The sequence below is a fragment of the Xenopus laevis genome, chromosome 7L (genome assembly GCF_017654675.1).
Source record: "Xenopus laevis strain J_2021 chromosome 7L, Xenopus_laevis_v10.1, whole genome shotgun sequence".
NCBI lineage: Eukaryota > Metazoa > Chordata > Amphibia > Anura > Pipidae > Xenopus > Xenopus laevis.
Window position 1 is genome coordinate 39154937 of NC_054383.1, and position 26033 is coordinate 39180969.

The window sequence follows — 26033 nt, forward strand, 5'->3', positions numbered from 1 at the left end:
TTTTACATAAGCTTTCTTCTTTTCAAAATATATTTCTGTGCTGAACTGTTCCCTTAAATGTAAGTAGCTTCTAACTTGTCTTGCTGAGCTCCTTTTGTATATTTCCCCCCTTCCCTGTGTAGGAATTTTCCACCTTCCCCTGTTATACTATATAATATTAGCTTATCTCTTTTCCGTTTATTTTCCTACCGATACAGAGAGCTCCTTGAGAATACCGGTGATCAGCAAACTCGTAACTCCAATTTGTAATAGGCACACTTTGAACTTCCTTTGCTGGATCAGACCCAGTGCGTCCTATCTGATCGTCTGCTTTATGAATGCAATTTTTCTGTATGTGAAGACAAAACTGAACTGAACTGAATGTTCCCTACACTGTATTGGGAAGGAAAGGAAAGATAGGAGCCAGGCAGACACAAATAAGACAGCACACTCCCCCACTGCCAAAATGCCTATTGATTTCCAAAAAAGTAGATGCACAGGAACAGTACGATAATCCCGTTGTCCCGTGGGCCAGTCCGAACCATGTTCCATGAGCAGCAATGGAATGATTATGGATAATACTAATGATTGTTTTAACTTCTATTGCCCAGAGCTTTTAACTTCTCCCACTCCTTTTTTACTCTCATCACTATCAGGCTCCCTGTAGGGGAAGCAAAACACAGCTTCATAGGATCCCTGTAAGAACCTTCCAACTGCTTTCTGTGTGTATGTACTGCAGCACTGCCCCTACTTTTGAAGCCTGTCAGTTTAGACAAAATTATTAAATTATTAGAGATGCTGATTGTTCCATTGCTGGCCATAGACACAATGGAAATTAGGCACAGTTGACAATATGTGCCACTTAGATGGAAAGAACAGCTAGAACTGTAAAATACTGATATACTGGGCCAGAACACAGATTGTTTTACTGGTTATAAAAAAATGACATATGGCGATTTAAACAAACAGCTAGGAAACATCAATCGAAGTAACATATTATAGGTATACTGTTGTATTTACATTGGCATTTACAACTAGATAGTAACATTTTCTCTGTTACTTACATGCAGTTAGTTCAACTAAACAGTATCAATAACTAGTAGCAACAATATTTAGAGAAAAATATACTGTATTAATTACCATTCATTTACTTGCCATACCACAATTATTCAACATATCTTTTACATTTAAATGGTACAGCAGACGAATGCAAGGCATGTGTCATTATGTAAACCTTAGGTATGGCTGACAATCAAACATAGCCAGGCCAAAATTTGTTTATACACCTACTGAAAACAAAAGACATACTATAACCCCTTAAAAGGTGAAGGGCTACCATAGCATGGACACGGGTACCTACATCAGGCACAGACAACTTTTTGTAATTTTCTTATCTGTTGCTAGTATCCACACAAGCTGTGGCAACTCTATCTTAACTGTTGCAGGTAATGGCCGCCAGCGGCCATGTATTTGGACAGACCAGAATATGTACAGTTCGAATATAGGGCAACATGTCTATACTGACATGCTCTGAAAGGGGAGCCATCACTATAAAAATATACTGTACTGGAGTTTCAATATATCTGTTTCATGAATAGTCATTTTTTTCTCTCAATTGTCTATATATTTACAATTTCCTTTCGAAGAAATGAAAAATAAAATCTGTGAAAAAATTATTAATCATCCACTACAGTTTGGGTGCATCATAGTTCCCCTTTTAAGTGTTGAAATATGTAAAATAATTGTGAAATCTACTAGGAAATCAGCTGATATTTTTGCTGATTCGTTTTTTAAAAATGTCATTTACTTAACAAAAATTAGCGTATTTCAAATCACCCCCACACTTTCCAAGGCTATTTATATATAGAAACATGCTCTAAGCATTTGGTGAGTGACTCTAACTAGAGATGTCTCTGGAGGCTTAAATAGTCAATAACTGGAAAATGAAACATTTGTTGACACTTTTAAATAATTTGAAGCTTGATCTCCCAGTAAGATACAAGTACATGCTATATGGACAAACTGTGCACAATGGATGGGGAGTCTTTTTTGACTAAACATAGCAAAATAAGAATGTATGTAGTATCCTTTGCTGTATGTTTCCACTTTTCATTCAAGGTCAAAATTCAAAGGCATGTTGACTTTAGATGTCCCAAGCTGGTACACTGACGGTATTATTAGAGCTTTTATTGTCTACATCTTCAACTACACGGGCATGGTGAGCAATCCTCCCACTCCTTAAAGAGAACATACCACCTTTTGGAGCAGTACTGTTGCAGGAGTCTGAAGCCTGACCAGAGTCACTTGGCTGCACTTCAACAAAAATCCTGTTACGAACCCCAAAGAGGAAGCCACTGTTTTTCCTCTCTGAATATGTTTCTTTGTGCTCTCTTTTCATAGAACAGACCTGGACTTTAAAAGCTTCTTGGAAACCTCTGCGGAAGTTTTCATTGAAATATCCATAAATAATTGGATTGACACTACTGTTGAAAAAGGCTAACCAATGCGCAAAGGGAAACACATAAACAGCTATCAAATTGAGCTGATAATCACGGAGATGTCCATAGTCGGTGAGGAGCATTAATGTCCAAAGTGGCAGCCAAGAAAGTGAAAAGAAGAGCGCTACAATAATAAGCATATAGATAACTCTGACTTTTCTCTTGGAAACCCTCCGCCCTTCATTCTCTTCTGACATTGATCCTCTAATGGGACCAGATGACTTGAATAGCTTGAAGGCAATGCGGGCATACATGATAACAATAAGTGTGAGAGGTGCAAGGTAGATGTGGGAAAAAAGAACAGTGGTGTATATCTTCCGCATTTCTGTATCGGGCCACTCCTCCCAACATGAATATAGAGGATAATTATTGTTGTAGTCGTCTACCATAAAGTGAAAGTCATCTTTTGTTACAGTTAGCGTAACTGCAGAGGGGCACATAATAATTACAGCAAGAACCCAAATGATGATGATGGTGATTATAGCTTTTTTTAGGGTCAGCTTCTGTCTGAAGGGATAAACAATACAACGGAATCTGGTGGAAAGAGGAAGAAAACACAAATTACTTGGAATAATATAGATAAAAAAGGCAATATGCATGTGTTGAAAAAATATATACAGATGGAGAATAATTAAGAAAAGTATTTGACACAAAATAAAAGACATTAGAGCTCCTTTCACTCATAGTAAAGTAAAAAACGGGTGTGTCAATTCCTTCACTGAAGTCTTATCTCATTCTCTGAAGTATTATCTCCTTCACTGAAGTCTTACCTACATCTATACTACTGCCACTGTTAATTGACAATGAGAAATCTGTTTCAGGTTTTGGGCTAATGGTTAGTAAAATATAATTGCTATTAATTGTATAATTGCATTTGAAACTGATGTAAAGCCTTAGAAGAAGCTTCAAATAGCCATACATGTACATGGATACAATAAGTTTTTTGAGTTAATGTTTGTTTTCCATAGGCCCTTCTCTTGAACCTAAATTAACTTCCCCCCTATGATGTCTTGTGCATTTCTGGATGGACACTTACATTAGCACCGAGCAACTGCCCTTCAGAGCATTGCTCTACATGGCCACTTAACATATGCTTGGATGGTTGGTGTACCACAAGGGAAGAGAGCCAAAGCCTAAGAAAGATTATGGAGCAAAACTTAAAGTTGAAGGGTTATTGGATTTATATTTATTTTAATTGTACTTTGTACTTATTTGTATTTATGATTGCAATGACCCCCTGTTTGTTCTACTAATTTATTGTTCTGCTGTACAGTGCTTTGCTGTCAAGGAGTGCTATATAAATAAAAATATACATACAGAGATACTGTAAATTACATTAACTTTGTTTGACTTTTTTAGGGTTTTTTTAAGGGTTAGTAACACAGATTAATTATTAAATTAAATTATACATATTATTTTTTTATATGTTTTTTTAGGAGCTCAAAAAGTAAATGTTGACCTATCTACATCATTGCTTTGTATGAACATGCATTGTTAAGTAAAATAGCATGCAGAGGGGTTTAGAACAGTGATTCCCAACCAGTGGCTCATGAGCAACATGTTGCTCACACACCACTTGGATATTGCTCTGAGTGGCCACAAAGCAGATATTAAGGGACAGGTTTATCAAAATGTGAGTTTAGAGCTTAATAAATAAATGCTCACCCTTATTCTATTAATTTCTATGGGTATTTTAGAACTGTGTTTATCAAATGGTGAGTTCTATATTTCACCCATTCATAAGAACAATTTCTATTTATTAAGCTCTAAATCTGCCCCTTATTTTTGCTTAGAGGCAACTTTTAGCTGCATAAAATCTAGGCAAAACAGTCCAAATAGGAGCTACCAAATAATCAATCACAGTCCATATTTGGCATCCCCAGGGACTTTTTTCATGCTTGTGTTACTCCCCAACTCTTTTTACATTCGAATGTGGCTCACAGCTAAAAATGGTTGGGTACCCCTGGCTTACAAATACCTACTATTAAATGATTGTGGTTATTTAGCCAACATTTTTGTTGACCCAAGGAACATAAAGGAATGTATTGGCACTAAATAAAATGTTAATAATAATTACAATAATGATGATGTTTTCTGTGCTTTTCCTGCATGTTGTACAATTATATGTTGTTATTGTTTCAGATGTGTCATTGTTTTTCAAGAGAAATGTGCTCCTTTTTTGTAGACAAGATTGCCTTCCAGAAAAACGTCACTTAAGTTCTCTTGCCCAAGCTGTTCTTAATTGTGATTGATAACAAACATTCATGTGGAGGTTAGAGAAAATCATGGTTTCTTGTTTCTGTGGCTTAAGGGTTAGCTTCCTATAAAGAGTATGATTTATTATGGTAAACATACCATTATGGTAAACAACTATTGCACACAATAAGCTTCCTTTTTATGAGATACCAATAGGAAAACATTGGTGCCTCTTTTCAGCTGTGATGATTCAGCCTGCCAATTATCATGAAGTGTTTTCTAACTGCCCTTAAACCCTGGACCTACTATGAACAATGATGAGTCTACCCCCACTTGTAGTTAAAGTTATATATACAGAGCAAGAATAGCAATAAGTGTGTGTATTGGTGCCAGAAAAGCTTTCTTTTCTTTATAAGTAGCATTTTGAAGAATGCATTTTATTCATATAAATTATTAAATTTCCAAACTGGTTAGAATCAGCTGGAAATTTTGTATTTCATCTGCCTGCAGGGTCACTGCAGTTGTGTTCCTCAGTTTATGAAAAAAACGGTTTGTAAGAAAGACAATAAACCACAACCATCTCAATGACAGAAAAATAGCACAGCATAGATCAACACATCAATTTAGATAAAGCCTCAGTAGCAGCAGAATAATGTGGGCTGCATTGCTTTTATCTGAACTGTAATTCAGATTCTTATGAAATTAAGCCTCTAGAATGTTTAGTGGTAACAAAGCAACAAAGCATATAACACATTGTCAGAGCCAATTCTTTTGTGCAGAACCAATATGAACTGGGATGAGAGAAAATCTATGCCCAGTTTATTAGACATGGAAGAAGTCAAACTGTGACAGGCTATTTATGGGCAAAACAACCTGCAATGTACAGCAAAGCTTTTGCAAAAACATTATACCTAATGTATATTCTTTCCCAGATTTGCTGCCTTTCATAATCAAAGTGAGTGAAACTAGTGCACTGCTTAATTGCAATATAGGTCAGTATATAATGGAGATACAGTACATATAGAGATACAGTACATATAGAGAGACCACGTTACCTTGTTAATGAAAACTTTACTGTAAAGTTGCATCTGAGAGAGTGAAATTACATATGAATAACATATGACATGACTTCTTTGAATGCAAAATGGCCCTTAACCAGGGGATGGAATATTTAAATAAGACATTGGCTGCAGAAGCGGTAGCCATAAAATTGAGAATTTTTTTTAATTCATGTATGTCAACCTTCACACAAGCTTTCAAGGAGTTCCATGCCAATTATCACTTTAAAAAAAGAATTATGGAAATGTAGTATATTACATTAATACGAAGGAACTACTTTGGGGTGTGCTTCAGCAAAATACTCAGTTGATCATAAAATTCACATGGCTGTGAACCGGTATGCACATCGGCAACCTTTGGCTAATTCCTAGCCTTTTTAAGAATGGGGATTGACCTTCTTTAGATGTATTACATTTTATTGCGTCCTTTGTGTAGGACCCAGCACATTTTAGAGGGGCACAATGAACTAATTAGCTGTATGTTTAAGTACATACACAGACTTGCCAATATACCAGTATACCAGTATTATTCAAAGAATAGGTATAATAAAGTTTATATGTTCATTATACTGTAGCACCTATCCCCAGAGAGCCACAAAATATATTGGTCTAAAAGCAATCTCTTATCCCACCTAACTCTACAAATTAGGCACCACAGACTTAATTATTAGATTAATTAATTATTAATTAGTTGCAAAAAAAATATCCAGTGAGAATCTTCTTTACTACAACCAACTGGCTTTTATCTGGTACTGTGAGGTCATTATGCTATTTTACTCTGTAATCAAACATCAAAAAGAATGATGAAGTGCTATTTAGCTTTTTAGCATTTTTAGAAAAATATATTTCAATAGAATCTAAATACTGTGATTTAGCTAGACTTTACTCAGTTGGAGATGGCCCATAAATCTCAGCATCAAAAAGAATGATGTAGTGCTTATGAGGTTTTTAGCGTTTTTAGGAAAAAACTACTTAGAGAATCTAAATACTGTAGCTGGGATGAGAGGAATAAAATTAGTTGCAAAAGAAATCTCCAGTGAGAATCTTCTTTACTACAACCAACTGGCTTTTATCTGGTACTGTGAGGTTATTATGCTATTTTACTCTGTAATCAAACATCAAAAAGAATGATGAAGGGCTATTTAGCTTTTTAGCATTTTTAGAAAATTATATTTCAATAGAATTTAAATACTGTGATTTAGCTAGACTTTACTCAGTTGGTGATGGCCCATAAATCTCAGCATCAAAAAGATTGATGTAGTGCTTATAAGGTTTTTAGCTTTTTTAGGAAAAAAAAATACTTAGAGAATCTAAATACTGTAGCTCAGCCTTAATTTAATAAGTTGCTGATGGACCATAAATCCCAGCTCATGTTAACATATTACCAAGGTCAAGCAAGCTGAAAGCTATAGTCCAAAAACACCAGGGTTGTATTCTTAAAGAAATATTTTATTTCCCCACCAAAACTGCCCAATGTTCTTTGTTCTGCAACACAAGAGAGTTTGTATCTCAAAGAACAACAAAAGAGCAGTATGTTCTCCCCTGTGATGTGCTGGTAAGCAGCTTTCTAACTGGTGAATTCTCTAGCATTTGTAATTTGTTCTTGTAAGCATTTGTAAGTTTTTGGTCATCTCTTTTTGAGAAATATTGGAGTGTGTAGATCATGTTTATATTTTATATGACCTAATTTTGCCTTCTATGTTGCCTTGGGTCTAAATCCAACAATGACAAACTTCACAGAGTACGATAGCAGTTATACTTTGTTCTGATATGCATAATATTGTAATGTTCAAATTAATGCACTTCATGACATATCTAATTTCAACTTCTAACTAATAATTGTAATTTAAAATCACTTAACCAAATCGATGATATTGATCTCTTAGGGGGTTATTTAGTAAAACTTGAATTTATTTAATTTTTATTAAACAAAGCTCGACCAAACCATCCATGATTTTATTTTATTTATCAAAAAGTCAGTTTAATAAATAACCTCAATAATGTACGGATGTAATTGAAAACTGAAAATACATTCAGGACAATATATATGTAGTAAGGAAATGTTATATAGCAGTGGTTAAAATATTTTTTGATATATCCCCTATTATCTCCCAGGTCCTTTGTTAAGGAAACAATAACCCAGGTTGTATTTCTGGTTATTTGTTCCTATAATATAGGTAAAAGTAAAACTGTTAAATATGTAACATTAACTCTACCTGGAATTAGGGGTCTATTTATTAAAGGTCTCCAAACTAAAAAAATTTAATTTTTAGAGATTAAAAATTAGAATCCAAAAATATTCCTGCTAAAACCGGTCAAATTCATGTAAAAGTCAGTGGCAGAGGTCCCTTTAACTATTTGAAGATGTTTTTTGTCTTCATGATTTTGGGGTGTTTGATGCTGGTTTTTGCTTGAAAAATTTGATAAATGCAAGGTTTTTAAGCCTATAAACTAAAAAAAATTTGGGGTATTCATAATATTCAATTTTTTCTCAAGTTTAATCCTTAGTTAATTAGTCAAATTAATGGATGGGTGATAGGTTGAGTTTATTTCTGGTACAATATGAGTAAAAACAAGTTTTTGTAAATAACCCCCTTAATGTACTGTATCATTAAAATAAAAAATAATTTTGCAGATAGCTATTCTGTAAATCTTTGTGATCAAATTTGCATGTTTGTTTGGATTAAATAGCAGAATAAAGTTTGGAAAGAACCCAGAAAAGGGAAGTTAAAAAAGTCATCAGCAGTCTAGTGCTTAATTAGCTTCTGAAAATTGGACTTGTTTAGACATAATTTTCTTTGAACTCAGCCATTAGCCCTGGACATGGATGGTTTATTAGTTGGCCTCAGCTAAAAGATGTAACCTATCACTGACAACAGTCTTCCTCCTGATCTGAAGATACTTAAGACAAGGAAATTAAATCAGCTTTACAATTTTCTTTTTAACCTTTAGCAATTTAGTGAGTCAAAAAAGCTTAAAGGAAACATAACCTTCTCTAAAACTGATGCTATGGATGAAGATAATTAATCGGCACACATTCATCCTTGAAATTGACAGTAACTGTACCTGAATTTTTATATATTATTATAATATTATATTTAGCCCCATTAGCCCATTTATTTTAATAACTCAGTTTTATGTCCATACGTATTGGGGCAAACTTGACAATGAAATGCTTTATAGTAGGTGGCTACTGTGCAAATGAGTTAAGTGTTGCTAACCATTCTGAACGTAACCAGTATTTTTCTGGCCTAAGATCTAAATTGTGAATCGCTGCCATATTGTTGTTTCTACGTTCAACAGAATATACTGGCACAATTAACTGATTTTTCCTGGGGTAAAATTTCAATGGTGTGGATTGAAGAAACAGGAATTAGGTAAAATAGTGGATTAAAATAAACATCATAGGAAAGAAAAAAGCAACAAAGATGAATTTACAGGGAAAAAGAAGTGGCACATGTTGGAGGTTTTTACATAGGGAATATGGGTTTGTAATGGACAATTCAGCTGGAGCGTTTGGGGATGCATGTAGACTTTGTGGTCCTGGCCTGAAAAATATGCGAAATTCGCGAAACATCGAAAAATTCACGAAATTTTTGATGCCGGCGCAAACTCGCTGGCGAAAATGTCCATTTTTTGTGATGCAGGCGAATTAACGCGGCGGTTTCGTGAATTTATTTGCCGGTGGCGAATCGTGGGAAATCGCTGGAATTTGCCGCAAATTCGCACCTGCCGAATAAATTCACCCATCACTAGTCAACAAGTTATAGCAATGAGTCTTCTAATTTATTTTTAATTTAAAAAATAGAGTACTTGTAGGGTGTGTATGTGTCCAGCCAAAAGATTTGAAATCCTTATAATATACATTATGGAATATTTCTTATATGCATAGAAATATTCCCATTAATACCATATAATGAATTATTTTGCTTTTACATTGCAAATATACCAATTGCCACATTTTTCAGGTAAAAATCAACTCAACCTTTGATAAATAACCCCCTCAGCACTATTATCGGAATATTAGCAACTATTGTATCACTTGTAGCAGCTGCAACTTGGGATTCTGCTCAATAGGGCCAACTAAAAACTAAGGGGCAGATGTATCAAGGGTCGAATTTCGAGGGGTTAAATCCCTCGAAATTCGGCTGGGGAATAGAATCGAATAGGGAATTCGGGCGAATTTACGCGCTAACGAATAGTCGAATGAGCGAATATTCGCCGGGCGAATAGTCGCACGTTCGAATATTCGATCTAATGATTTTCATTCGATCGAATGATTGATTGAATGCCTTTTTATTCGATCAAAAACTTTCCCATAGGCTTTTAAAGCAATTCGGTAGGTTTAATCTGGCAAAGTAGGCAGTCAAAGTATTTTTAAAAGAGACAGTACTTCGACTATCAAATGGGCGAATAGTTGCAGCATTTTTTGGCTCGATCTATTCGAATCATTCTACTCAGGCGAATTTACGCCAATTCGATAGTCGAGGAGCACAAAAAACTACTCGAAATTCGAGTTTTTTTCACTCTATTCATTCACCCGAGCTTGGTGAATGTGCCCTAAATGTATCAATTGAGAACAGTTTACAGAGTTGGCCACCCCCCCTCCCAGAACTGCTTCAAAAGGTAAAAGATGAAACTTTACACTTAAGGGTCTATTTCTGGTGGAGTTTTTTAGGGGGAAACTCAATTTTTTAGAGGAAAAACTATTTTTTAGAGATTTATACAAAGCTGCTAAAAATCAATCCAACTAAAACTTGTTAAAGTCATGTATAATCATTGGCAGATGTCCCTTTTACAATCTGAAGATGTTTCTTGCCTTCAAGGGTTCTTCACTAAATTTTTTAATTCCTTTTTTTTTGATAAATTAGATAAATTTGTAGATGGGAATTAGGTCGACTTTGATTTAATAAAAAAATAGGAAAATCCCCCCTTAAATATTAGAAAAACTGTTAACATATATAGATAATAGCAAAAAAGTTATTAGAATAGAAAGAAATAGAAAGTAATTGGAAATATCTTTATTTCTGGTGAAACAAACTGAACTGGAAAACTTGTTGGAAGGTGAACATCCCCTTTAAGACTTGGGCCTCATTTAGGGGGTGATTTACTTAAATTTGAGTTTATCTCAGTTTTTTATTAAAACAAATTGACCTAACTTCGATCTACAAATTGAATCCATTTATCATTAATTCTCCTCAAAAAAGTCAGTGCAAAAAAACTTTGCAAAAAGTCAATTTGAATCGCATGATTGACACTATGTAAACTCGAATTTATCGGATTGTCAGGGATAACTGCCACTGACTTCTACATGAGCATGCCAGGTTTAATATGGAGTATTTTCAAATTCAGATTTTTAGCAGCTTTGGGATATCATAGATCTCTAAAAATTCAAGTTTTTTTTCCCCTATAAAAATTAGAGTTTTCCCTTGAAATACTCGACCAGAAGAATTTGAGGTTTAATAAATGGGCCCCTAAATGTTAATGATTTGTTTTATCAAACTGAAACAAAATTAATTAACTAAAATATAGAAACAAATCAGAGTGGTAAGGGTGCAGAAAAACTAATTTGACAAAAATGCATAACCTATTTTTTATTATAAATATGAGTTATGCCTTAAAACAGTGTTAAAATTGTCCATTCAATCACGTTTCATTTCCACTGTTACCTTTTCAGAAATTTGCATTTTTTCAGGGCCTCCCTGAGCCCCCCCTGCTACGCCGATGCTGAGCCACATGTGTGCGCACACGCACAATGTTTTTGCCGCAACCGCCCGACAAAGGGAGGTCGCAGCGTGGCCCACAAGAGCCAGGGGGCCAACCAGGTTTTTTTCCCTGTGTCCCACCGGTCCAGTCTGACCCTGCTTACAAGCATCTGATACTGGTATCATCTATTGTATCGCATGTATCTTAGATATAAGGCTCAAGATACATGGACACTTAAGCATGGTCATACCAAAATCAACTTTATAAGACATTAAAAGAATCAAAGAAGGGCAGAGAAAAAGAAACTAGTACCACAAGAAAGAGGGAATTGTGCCCAAACCATAGTTATCTGTTGAAAAAAGACAATAATCCATCACATTCAACCCCTCCAAATTAACCCCAGTGGCCCAGTGCAACTGTTAAGCAATTAAACATTTTCATAATGGGGGCCCCGATATATAAAATGTATTTTTGATTAAATTCATATTTGACATATGTAGTTATTTATTAGAAAAAAAAAATTCTTGAAAACTAAAAACTAAAAAAAAACAAAAACTAAAAACATGAAGCAGGCCCGAACTGGCAATCTGTGGGTTCTGGCAAATGCCAGAGGGGCTGCTATGAGGTGCAATAGAAAGTCAGTATTTTGTGGGCTGGTGGGGGCTGTTTGGGCCTCTGTGGGGGCTGTTTGGGCCTCTGTGTGGGCTGATTGGGCCTTTGTGTACTTGAAATGCCAGGGCCTATTTTAATTCTCAGTCCGGACCTGACATGGAGGTATGCAGTATTTTACTCCAACATTTATGCCAACATTTCAACTGTGTAATGTTTTTGATAAAAGTGATTTCCTATTTACAAACCCAATTTTTGTCAATAAAACTTACTTCTCTACAAAAGGAAATTTGAGATATCAAGAAATGTTTCATAATTTTCTGTGCATATTTCACCCAAAATCTTGGTTAGGACTAAAGAATAAATTAAAAAACTGAGTGTGCATAAAAAAGCACAATTTCTGCTGGCAAAACCCCCATAATTTCCCTAATTTTGTTGAGGTTTTCCTTCAAAAAAATGTTTAAACCTAACAAGTAAGTTGGTTGTTTATGCACATGTGTAAAAAATCAGCTGGCAGTAAAGGGTTTGTTTTAGTTGAGGATTTACATAAATACTGATCTTGTAAAAGGTGCTGTGATTTTTTTAAATCCAAAACCAAATCCTATATTTGGTTTATATTAGAGACTGGTGATAAATTACTTAAGAAGCTTTGATTCACACAAAGCACAAAGTTAAAGATAATAAATTAAAGAGAATATTTTTCAAAACTTTAGAATTTTTTGCACTTTTCTCATTATAGAGAGAAATGCTAGGGCCAAATTCAAAGCTATAGCAGGTGTTTCTCTGCCGGTGCAGCAACCACTAACATATCAAGGGTCGAATTTTGAGTTCATGGGAGGTATTTTAAACTCCCATGAACTCAAAATTCGACCAACTGCAATTTATTAAAAAAAAAAACAGCAATTCAGCAGGTTTAAGGTGAAAAATAGTCGAATTCGAGTTTTTAAAGGTCCAGTGTATGATAAATTTAGAAAATCGAATTTAGAAAACCTCAAATCTAATTTTAACAATTCCCTAGTCAAATTTGACAGTTTTGGCCATAAAAACTCGAAAATTAAAATTCAAAAATTCGAATTTTCACTTCGACCCTTGATAAATCTTCCCCTAAGTATGCCATAAGCGTTAAGTCTGAAGTTTGTCTTCAGAGAAAAATAAATCAAGATAAAAGTTAGAGCTTCTAAGTGATCATCTTACCTTTCCACTGCAATGGCCACAAGGGTAAAAACTGAAGCAGATACGGACATGCCTTGTACCAGACCACTCATTTTGCACATGATGATGTCAAAAGGCCACCCTAAAAACACAAAATAATGTTAATGATCATTAAAGGAGTATCTTTCTTGACCCAATGTTTTGTCAGATATTAAATTCTTACAGTATAGTATAATTAAGCTTTTTTTCCCAAAAAACATATTTACTAAACCACCATTCCCATACATGGTGCTCCTAACGCTTTACATTTGATCATATTTTTTATTGATGGTCACCTTGCTGCATTTCCTTGGGAGACATCTCCTGACAGTCCAACAGGCTGACCATCCCATCATTCATCCCATCAGCTAAAACTTTTATCTAAGGCAAAAGTTTCCAAGGCCAACACATAAAGCCTCATTTGCGGCAGGACATGTTGGAATGGATGCAAAATTATGCTCATGTTGATGCCATTCATAAAAAGTACTTGCACCCAAACATTCTCCTTGTACCCCAATGATCTGGTGGTAGTTTCCATACCAGGTGCAATCTATAAACTCAACAGACTTGCAGCAAGCGGATCACATGCTGTCAATATTGAAGACAATGGACCGGCAGAAGTGACACCTTCCACACTCTTATTAAAACAGCGACAAACTAACTTGACACAATGAAAATGTGCACATCTAAAAATGTGTGTGTTCATGCATCCAGAGCATATATGGTAATGCAGGTTGGTTTCTGAGAAAAGACACAATATTTGTCCAAAAGCTTCATATTGCACTTTGGTGCATCTAACTTGAATGAGGCTGTTATCTTTTAAAAATTTAAGGCCTTTATTGAAGTACCTGATTTGAGACAAGTGCTTTAATTACACTGAATTTCTCCCCCACATGCTCACCTTACCTGTCTGAGTTCTATCCTGGCTCCTTGCCTTTGCCCAGGGTAATTTGCCTTCTTAATGTACTGCCCAGGCCTGCAACATGTTGGGGACAGAGGGAAATTATTTGTAGCTGCATAATGCTGTTATATTTGGTGATGGAGCAGCCACATTCCATGTAACGTATTTTAAAACATGTTGATCTAAAGCTTTATTTGCCCTTGAAAAGTTAACATTGATACTCAACTGCCACCTTCAAAAATGATTGCTAATTAAACATGACACATGCAATGCTATCTAATAGAGAAAAATATAATTCCTCATTAACCAAAAATAGGACTGAATGGCGTGTTATGCATGAAATAACTACTCTTTCTTAAAAAATGGAAACATGCAAATAGGAAACACTTGTGTCTACAGGATGACAAAGGAAAATGCCCTAAGTATCCCTTAAGTTTTGCCCCTTAACTGCTATACTTTGTGCTTGCCATGTGGCTAGATCAGTGTGCAAATCCTTTTTACAATTAACTAATAGCATGTGTTGCACTGTTTATTCATGATTCCTCTTCTACTGTCACAAAATGATTAAGTTTGAAAAGAATAAAAAATGATCTGCATTCATCAAAGCTGACCTTGCCCTGATACTTTCTCGTGCTATTATCGATTTTGAGTTGAAAAAATAAGGGAAAAGACAAACAAAGCAAAATCAAGCAATTACCAGCGTTACCTTGAAAGGATACAGCTTGCACATAACCTTCTGCTTTATTATACCCTAAGTGATGTGAAATACAAGTCTTGTGATCCTTGTGGGACAACAGACATTGAAGAACAAGAAAGAAAAAGGGAAGGTGGAATATATGATAATTCAATCAGCAGCGGAGCTGAAGCCCCTTTAATCACAACTCAACATGCATAACAGAGCTGAGATAAATAAAAGATGTACTGCTAAGTATTTAGAAAGGCATGTTTGTTTTATTATGATAATAGCTCTGTGAATATTTTTATAGTCAATATAAAATTTTGCCATGAATGTTAGAGAAGGTATAATGGTCTAATGCAGAGAAGGCAACAATCCTGGTTCTTCCAAAAGCCTTTCAAATTTATACAGGTGATTTGGACAGGGCATAACTGGGGCGGTAGGCTCTATAGTTGGGCATGCTATGTGAGTATCCAAAAAATAGAAGAGAGAAGAACAGAAAAGATGTGCATTTAGTTGACATAAATACCACAGGAGTATAAAAACGTAACTTTCTCTTCTTTTCTTCTCAGTCCGATAAAATAATCCATGGCATTCTGTGTCCACAAACATTCTTCTTTCCCTCCTTTTGGCAGAATGTTCTCCTTCTCTGTGACGTGAATGGACTAACTGAATAGTTACATTGCATCATTGCGATTGGATTACTGGAGGAATTTATATGCCGAGGACTAGTCAGTTCAATGATTACTCAGCAAGTCCAGTTGTTTTAAAATTACTTCTGCTAGATATGATTTTTTATAAGTGAATATGGACACAAGAGAGTTTTGGAATTATCTTCCAGTGTTCTCTCACATAAACATGTAACTGCCTTGTACCCAACAGGCACCCCAAGCATCTCTTTCACACCCTCCTTCATACCACCAACATGTTAATCCATCTGCACTGGTAAATTGCATACAAGGTGTGGTGATCACTACTTAGTGGCTGCTTGCAATTGTGCCGGAATTCTCAGAGAAATACTGTATTGTGGGTAAAAAAAATTATCATTAGCAGCTGCTACCATTTCATTTTTATTTAGTAACCTACAGTGAAATCCAGAACATGTCATGGGTGTGTATTAAAATGACTGAAATTGCTTAATTGAATATACTTTAATGGACTGTAGATTTAGCATGAAAATAAGAATCAAATACATATATTTCATTCAAATAAATTCCAACAGTGCAGAATGAGTAGTTATACCAACACGTGACACTAAGGGGCCGATTCACTAAGGGGCCGAATATCGAGGGTTAATTAACCCTCGATATTCGACTGGGAATTAAAATCCTTCGACTTCGAATATCGAAGTCGAAGGATTTAGCGCAGATAGTACGATCGAACGATTAAATCCTTCGAATCGTTCGATTCGAAGGATTTTAATCCAACGATCGAAGGAATATCCTTCGATCAAAAAAACTTAGGAAAGCCTCTGGGGACCTTCCCCATAGGCTAACATTGAGTTCGGTAGGTTTTAGATGGCGAACTAGGGGGTCAAAGTTTTTTTTAAAGAGACAGTACTTCGACTATCGAATGGTCGAATAGTCGAACGACTTTTAGTTCGAATCCTTCGATTCAAAGTCGTAGTCGAGGGTCGAAGTAGCCCAAAAAACACTTCGAAATTCTAAGTTTTTTTACTTCGAATCCTTCACTCAAAGTTAGTGAATCGGCCCCTTAATGACAGCTAGTGAGAACATTAGAAAAGAAGAAACCTGTATAGGTATAACATGCACTTTACTTTTACTTTAAAAAATGCCTATTCTCTTCATATTCCTAGTTTCGAAAACAAGTCTCTCCCCTCCATCACATGCCGCATATTTAAAACCTTTCACTGCTATATATTTTTCCACAGACTCAACTACCAAAAGCCAAGCAATGTGTTCTTTCACTTAAGGGTGAGAAATTTTTATTTACCTAGCTTTACGAAGATTCCTGGCGTGTGTAGATCAAAAATTCCAGGACCAAAATGACCCAAACTGTGATTTGACCCCAAACCATTTATAAAGTTCACAATCTCACAAATTCAACTTGAGTTTTACCATTTGTAGCTTTTTTTTTTTTTTTTTTTAACTTATAGTTTATTGGATTTTGACAGTTTTTCATCACAAATCATAGCTGTTTATATTCACAGAGACTTATGATATCAAAGCATCAAGTCACACCATAATAGACAAGCTGAAGGTATATAAAGAAAACAGTAAAATCATACATCAATACAGCAGGTAAATTGACACAATATGTTCTCTTATTACGGTCACTATATATTCAATACAACAATATACAATGTTCACTCAGGTACATGTTATATAACCATCAAATCTCTATAAACCTCCCACTATTTCCCATTTCTGTGGATCAAACGACATATAGTCAATTCAATTCACCCACCAGAAGAGCAGCAATCATTCGCACTTGTAGCCTTGTAGCTACCCAAAAAGGGGAATAAGACCTCTATCTCTGAGAAATATATAATCCCACTTAGACCAAATTTTTTCATGTAGGGGCATCCTCCCTTTATGTTTGACCATTTGTAGCTTAACGCCAACATATTTTTGGGTATAACGGCAAGTCATAATATATTATGTGGTCTTCCGTATCTATAAATGATGTGTGGATTTCCTTCAACACATGGGGATAGGGATTTTTTACGTTTGTGGACTATACCTAGACACAGTGCTTTTGATACACTACTGCTGGAATTCTTTCACATAATTCATGAATCCAATATTTCAGGATTGCTCTATTGAATTTTAGTGATCTTAATTTACATTAACTTTGATATTGAACTAAAGATAATTTGCCAATGTTACTTAGCAGTTATTAATCAATTTATGGCATTGAGTTCAGTAGTAATTCATCACTATTTTATAGTAACCTTTTAGTAGTTTTTTGGTTTAGTAATTTCTGGGTCTACAAGACGAAGACAGAACAGAACACCTATAGGATTAATTTATGATTGCAGTACAAAGTTCAAAAATTAATGCAAAATTGCATCAGTTCCAAATGCTATTCACAAGAGTATTTGAGTTAATATATGCTCCACTACAGGTTATTATATACAGTAACACCACTACGGTACACAGTGCTTCTCAAGGTGTATAAACAAACACAAGTAAAGTTATTATAAATTAGTGAAAATAACTGCTTATGTGCCAAAAATGTCAATACACAGTTGGGACAATGTCTCTGTCCCGAAGACCTCACAGTCTATTAGGAGGAGGTGACAGACAGAAACAAAATACTCTTGCTGCAGGTGAAGATTAATGAAGTGCTTCTGACAGAGAATAAAATTCTGTGTATGCAGATTCCTCAGGGATGAATTCTGTTCTCAAGGTAGTCTTGGTAATTAGTACTTTGACCTTGGGGAAGAAGCATCTGATTATATATATGGTTATATGAGAAGTTTTTAATTTTTTGTGCTGTGAAGAGATATCTCTATGCTCTCTCACAATGGTAACAGCTTTTTACGCCCTTAAGTTCTTATGTCATACGTTTCCATGTTTATAAAAACTCTGTGATTCCTTTGTTCAGGGTTCCGACTCTTTGTGAGTTCAGAATCTTTTTTTTAACCTCAAGTGATCTCCGGTATGTGAAATTCCACCTCACTTCCTAGCCAAATTTTTAACGAACATTGAACAAGTAGAGTATGGGAACTTTTTGATGTAAAAGGATACAGAAATACAGTAACGTATCTATTTCGGTGAACAGTACTGTCAAGATAGGGATCAGAAGGGACTGCATAGCAGATGAATATAGAGAGAGAGAGAGAGAGAGAGAGAGAGAGAGAGAGTTATAAAGGACAGAATAGTAATTTTATATTTGATATGCCACTGAATTGGGAACCAGGAGACAGACTTTAGTTGGGAAATGGATTGCAGTCAGTTAAGTCTGCTTCATTGTATTAGGAACAAGTAGAGATGTCGCGAACTGTTCGCCGGCGAACTTGTTCGCGCGAACATCGGGTGTTCGCGCTCGCCGGAAGTTCGCGAACGTCGCGCGACGTTCGCCATTTTGGGTTCGCCATTGTTGGCGCTTTTTTTTGCCCTCTCACCCCAGACCAGCAGGTACATGGCAGCCAATCAGGAAGCTCTCCCCTGGACCACTCCCCTTCCCTATAAAAACCGAAGCCCTGCAGCGTTTTTTCACTCTGCCTGTGTGTGCTGAAGAGATAGTGTAGGGAGAGAGCTGCTGCCTGTTAGTGATTTCAGGGACAGTTGAAAGTTTGCTGGCTAGTAATCGTTTTGATACTGCTCTGTTATTGGAGGGACAGAAGTCTGCAGGGGTTTGAGGGACATTTAAGCTTAGGTAGCTTTGCTGGCTAGTAATCTACCTTCTACTGCAGTGCTCTGTATGTAGCTGCAGTGGGCAGCTGTCCTGCTTCTGATCTCATCTGCTGACTGCTGCAATAACAGTAGTCCTTGTAAGGACTGCTTTTATTTATTTTTTTGTTGTTTTACTACTACTACTACTACTACTATAAGAGCCCAGTGCTATTAGTCTAGCAGTGTTGGGGAGTGGGACTGGTGTGCTAATCTGCTGCTCCTAGTAGTTCAGCAGCACCAACTTTAATTTTTTTTTTTTAATATTCATTTTTTTTTATTTTACTTTTTTTTATTTTACTACCGCTGTAGTAGTGTATAAGTTGACCTTTTAGGCATTATTTGCCCTGTAGGCATTATTTGCACACTGTTTTCTTCAACCCGCCATCTAGCTGTGTGACCTTGTTCACATTCTGTCTAAATATCCATAATATTACCGTCTCCAGAAAAAACACCGGAGTGACTTTTTTCAAGCAGCCATAATATATTTTACGTAATCCGTATCCACCGCTGTAGTAGTGTATACGTTGACCTTGTAGGCATTATTTGCACAGTGTTTTCTTCAACCCGCCATCTAGCTGTGTGAGCTTGTTCACATTTTGTCTAAATATTGATAATATTATCGTCTCTAGAAAAACCACTTGAGTTACTTTTTTTCAAGCAGCATTCATATATTTTACGTAATCCGTATTCACCGCTGTAGTAGTGTATACGTTGACCTTGTAGGCATTATTTGCACACTGTTTTCTTCAACCCGCCATCTAGCTGTGTGACCTTGTTCACATTCTGTCTAAATATCCATAATATTACCGTCTCCAGAAAAAACACCGAGTGACTTTTTTCAAGCAGCCATATATATTTTACGTAATCCGTATCCACCGCTGTAAGTAGTGTATACGTTGACCTTGTAGGCATTATTTGCACACTGTTTTCTTCAACCCGCCATCTAGCTGTGTTGACCTTGTTCACATTCTGTCTAAATATCCATAATATTACCGTCTCCAGAAAAAACACCGGAGTGACTTTTTCAAGCAGCCATAATATATTTTACGTAATCCGTACTCCACCGCTGTAGTAGTGTATACGTTGACCTTGTAGGCATTATTTGCACACTGTTTTCTTCAACCCGCCATCTAGCTGTGTGACCTTGTTCACATTCTGTCTAAATATCCATAATATTACCGTCTCCAGAAAAAACACCGGAGTGACTTTTTTCAAGCAGCCATAATAGACTTTAGGCATTATTTGCACACTGTTTTCTCAACCCGCCATCTAGCTGTGTACCTTGTTCACATTCTGTCTAAATATCCATAAATTACCGTCTCCAGAAAAAAAACCGGGTGACTTTTTTCAAGCAGCATAAAATAACGTTCCTTGTAGGCTTATTTGCACACTTTTCTTAACCGCATTAGCTGGTGTTGTATCTGTCTAATTCCTATAGTTCAGACACCATATTTTTTAAATCATTATTTTTACTATTTCCACCGCTGTATAGTGTAAATACCTTGTTAGGCATTATTTGCACACTGTTTTTCAACCCGCCATCTAGCTGTGTGACCTTGTTCACATTCTGTCTAAAATCCATAATATACCGTCTCCAGAAAAACACCGGAGTACTTTTTTCAAGCAGCATAAATTTTACGAATCCGTATCCACCCTGTAGTAGTGTATACGTTGACCTGTAGGCATTATTTGCACAGTTTTCTTCAACCCGCCATCTAGCTGTGTGACTTGTTCACATTGTCTAAATATCATAATTTACGTCTCTAGAAAAACACGGAGTTACTTTTTCAAGCAGCATATATATTTTACGTAATCCGTATCACGCTGTAGTAGTGTATACGTGACCTGTAGCATTATTGCACATGTTTTCTTCAACCCGCCATCTAGCTGTGTGACCTTGTTCACATTCTGTCTAATATCCATAATATTACCGTCTCCAGAAAAAACACGGAGTGACTTTTTTCAAGCAGCCATAATATATTTTACGTAATCCGTATCCACGCTGTAGTAGTGTATACGTTGACTTGTAGCATTATTTGCACATGTTTCTTCAACCCGCCATCTAGCTGTTACTTGTTCACATTTGTCTAAATATCATAATATTACGTCTCAGAAAAACACGAGTTACTTTTTTCAAGCAGCATATATATTTTACGTAATCGTATCCACCCTGTAGTATGTATACGTTGACCTTGTAGGCATTATTTGCACACTGTTTTCTTCAACCCGCCATCTAGCTGTGTGACCTTGTTCACATCTGTCTAAATATCCATAATATTACCGTCTCCGAAAAAACACCGGAGTGACTTTTTTCAAGCAGCCATAAATTTAAAAATGTATACGTTGACTTTACTATTCACATGTTTCAACCCGCCATTAGGTGTACCGTCACATTCGCAAATTCCATAATATTACCTCTCCGAAAAAACACGAGACTTTCAAGCAGCCATAATAATTTTACGTAATCCGTATCCACCGCTGTATAACTTCTGTAGCATTATTACACTTTTTCAACCCGCATCCTTGTACTTCACATTTGTCTAATTTATATTACCGTCTCAAAAACACCGAACTTTAACACCATATATTTTCTAATTACACCCGTATGTAACGTCTTGTAGCATTATTTCACACTTTTTTTCACCCATCTACTGTTGACCTTTCACATCGTCTAAATCCATAATTACCGTTCAGAAAAAAACCGATGACTTTTTTCAAAGCCATAAATATTACTATCCTACACCTTAGTATTATACGTGACCTTGTAGCATTTTGCACATGTTTCTTCAACCCCACTACTGTGTACCTGTCACATTTGTCTAAATATCATAATATTACTCTCAGAAAACACGAGACTTTTTCAAGCAAAAATTACTAACCTATCCACCTTAGTAGATACGTACCTTACATTATTTCAACTTTTTTTCAACCCCCATCTAGCTTTACTTTTCACTTCTGTCAAATATCTAATATCCGTCCAAAAAACACGGATGACTTTCAAGCAGCCATAATTTTACTAACCGTACCACCGGTATAGTTATACGCTTAGATATTTGCACACGTTCTTCAACCCCATCTACTTGTGACTGTTCCATTTGTCTAATATATAATATTACCGTCTCCAAAAACACCATACTTTCAACACCATAATATTTTACATCCGACACCTGTAATTATACGTGCCTTAGCATTATGCCTTTTAACCCGCCATCTAGCTTGCCTTCACATTCTGTCAATACATAATTACCTTCCAAAACAGGAGTGATTTTCAAACCAAATATTTTAGTAATCGTATCCACCCTTATAGTGTATACGTTACTTGTAGCATTATTTGCACACTGTTTTCTTCAACCCGCCATCTAGTGTGTGACTGTCACATTGTCTAATATATAATATACGTCTCAGAAAAACCACGATACTTTTCAGCAGCATTCAATATTAGTAATCCTATTCACCCTTAGATTAATGACCTTAGCATATTTGCCTGTTTTCTCAACCCATCTACTGTTACCTTCACATTTGTTAAATATATAAATTACCTTCCGAAACACCAGTACTTTTTTCAAACCAAATATATTTCAACCTATCCACCTAGTTAACTACTTGCAATTCATTTTCTCCCCGCTCACGTGACTTGTCACATTTGTCTAAATATGATATATATCGTCTCTAGAAAAACCATGAGTACTTTTTTTCAAGCAGCCATCTATTTTACGTAATCCGTTCCACCGCTTAGTATGTATACTTGACCTTGTAGGCATTATGCACACTGTTTCTTCAACCCGCATCTACTGTGTGACCTTTTCACATTCTGTCTAAATATCCATAATATTACCGTCTCCAAAAACCCGGAGTACTTTTTCAACAGCCAAATATTTTACTATCCGTATCCACCGCTGTAGTAGTGTAACGTTGACTTGTAGGCATTATTTGCACACTGTTTTCTTCAACCCGCCTCTAGCTGTGTGACCTTGTTCACATCTGTCTAAATATCCATAATATTACCGTCTCCAGAAAAAACACCGGAGTGACTTTTTTCAAGCCATAATATATTTTACGTAATCCGTATCCACCGTGTAGTAGTGTATACGTTGACCTTGTAGCATTATTTGCACACTGTTTTCTTCAACCCGCCATCTAGCTGTGTGACTTTGTTCACATTTTGTCTAAATATTGATAATATTATCGTCTCTAGAAAAACCACTTGAGTTACTTTTTTTCAAGCAGCATTCATATATTTTACGTAATCCGTATCCACCGCTGTAGTAGTGTATACGTTGACCTTGTAGGCATTATTTGCACACTGTTTTCTTCAACCCGCCATCTAGCTGTGTGTATTATCGTTTCCAGAAAAACCAACTGAGTTTTTGTTGTTGTTGTTGTTTTTTTAAAAATAATGCCAGGCAAAGGCAGGCCGCCACGCAGAGGCCGTGCTAGGGGCCGTGCTGCTATGCAATCCTGTGGCCCTAGCAAATTGCCCAGTTTTAAAAAGCCAATGACCCTGAACTCCCAAAATGCTGAAGAGGTAGTTGACTGGCTTACACAGCACACCCCATCCTCTACCGTTTCTAACTTTACCACAACATCCTCCTCATCCTCCACTGCTATGGCCACCCCACGTAACACTTCCTCCACCACCGGTGCCCCTTCTTCACTGGGGTCAGAGGAGTTATTTTCCATGAGTTTCTTGAACTGAGTAATGCGCAACCATTATTGCCAGAAGAAGATGAAGGAGATGAGGACCTTACACCAGATTTAATTCTGGCAGAGAACACGATAGAGATGGACATAATGAGTGATGAGGAGGAGGTCCCCGCTGCTGCTTCCTTCTGTGATGTGTCAGAAGAAATTGATGCATCTGAGGAGAATGATGATGAGGAGATTGATGTTTTGTGGGTGCCTAGTAGAAGAGAGCAAGAGGAGGGTAGTTCAGATGGAGAGACGGAGAGTCAGAGAGGCAGTAGGAGAATAAGACTTAGAAGAAGCAGGGAGGACAGCCCGCAGGGATCAGTAGGGCAACAACATGTATCGGCACCTGTGTTCAGCCGGCCAACGCACCCGCCATTGCCGCCAATGCCGCCAACTTCTACTGTTACCGCCAGATCGCACACTTCCAAAAAAGTCAGCAGTGTGGGATTTTTTAATGTGTGTGCCTCTGACAAAAGCATTGTAATTTGCAATGAGTGCAGTCAGAAACTGAGCCTTGGTAAGCCCAACAGCCACATAGGTACAACTTCTATGCGAAGGCACATGAGCGGCAAGCACAAAGCACTTTGGGAGCAACACCTCAAAGGCAACAGGCAAACTAAAAGCCACACTCCTTCTGGTCCAGCATCTTACTGCTCTACCTCTGCTCTCCTTGACCCGTCTGAACCACCCTCCACTCCGCCTTCCACCTTGACCACCTGTTCCCATTCCCAGTCATCTGCCACCAGCCAAGTTTCTGTGAAGGCCATGTTTGAGCGTAAGAAGCCAATGTCTGACTGTCACCCCCTTGCCCGGCGTCTGACAGCTGGCTTGTCTGCACTCTTAGCCCGCCAGCTTTTACCATACCAGCTGGTGGACTCTGAGGCCTTCCGCAAATTTGTAGCAATTGGGACACCGCAGTGGAAGGTACCCAGCCGCAATTTTTTTTCTAAAAGGGAATACCACACCTGTACCAACATGTGCAGAGCCAAGTTACCGCATCTCTGTCACTTAGTGTTGGGCCAAAGGTCCATATGACTACTGACGCATGGTCCTCCAAGCATGGTCAGGGCAGGTATGTCACCTACACTGCCCACTGGGTGAACTTGGTAATGGCTGGGAAGCAGGGAATGGGTAGCTCAACAACAACAGTGGAGTTGGTGTCACCGCCACGGATTGCACGCGGTTCTGCTCTACTCCTCCATCGCTCTCTACCTCGTCTTCTTCTTCTTCTTACTCTGCTGCTGGGTCCTCCTTCTCCTCCTCCACACCTGTGCACCCCCAGCTCCCCCTAGGCTATTCGACGTGCCAGGTACGCCGTTGTCACGCTGTCTTGGGGATGACGTGCCTGGAAAGCAAAAACCATACCGGATCTGTACTCCTGTCATCTCTGCAGTCACAGGCCGATCGGTGGCTGACCCCACACCAACTGCAGATCGGAAAAGTGGTGTGTGACAATGGAAGCAATCTGTTGGCAGCGTTGAGACTAGGCAATTTAACACATGTGCCCTGCATGGCACATGTGTTAAATTTAATAGTCCAACGTTTTGTCTCCAAGTACCCAGGATTCCAGGACGTTCTCACCAGTCCAGAAAGGTGTCGGCCCATTTCAGACGTTCCTACACAGCCATGGCACGCCTTGCTGACATTCAGCAGCGCTACAACATGCCAGTCAGGCGTTTGATTTCTGACAGCCAGACTCGCTGGAATTCAACGCTCCTTATGTTGGAACGTCTGCTGCAACAACAAAGGGCCGTCAACGAGTACCTTTTTGAACTGGGTGGTAGGACTGGATCTGCACAGCTGGGGGATTTTTTTCCCCCGTTACTGGGTGCTTATGCGCGATGCCTGCAGGCTCATGCGACCTTTTGAAGAGGTGACAATATGGTCAGTCGCACCGAAGGCACCATCAGCGACCTAATACCCTTCGCTTTCTTCCTGGAGCGTGCCGTGCGACGAGTGACAGATGAGGCTGTAGACCAGCGTGACGAGGAGCTGGAAGCGCACGATTTCTGGTCGGAATCACCAGAAACGAACCCAGGCACCTGCTGCAACGCAGGGAGAGGTGCCAGAAGTGGAGTCAGAGGAGGAAGGTGGCTTTGTGGAGGAGGAGGAGGAGGACCAACAGGAGCAGGCTTCCCAGGGGGCTAGTGGTGACCTTTTGGGGACCCC

At 37.5% G+C, this 26033-nt stretch overlaps 1 protein-coding gene across 1 annotated transcript in view; it reads right to left on the reverse strand.

Moving 5' to 3' along the window:
* Window positions 1-994: 994 nt before the first annotated feature.
* npffr1.1.L (neuropeptide FF receptor 1, gene 1 L homeolog) overlaps window positions 995-26033 on the reverse strand; it is a 101361-nt gene continuing 76322 nt past the window's right edge. The window contains exons 3-4 of the mRNA XM_041568821.1: window positions 13241-13340; window positions 995-3011 (exon numbers count right to left, since the gene is read on the reverse strand). Coding sequence (XP_041424755.1) covers window positions 2123-3011; window positions 13241-13340 — 989 coding nt within the window. The 3' untranslated portion in view covers window positions 995-2122. The remainder of the gene's footprint in view (window positions 3012-13240; window positions 13341-26033) is intronic.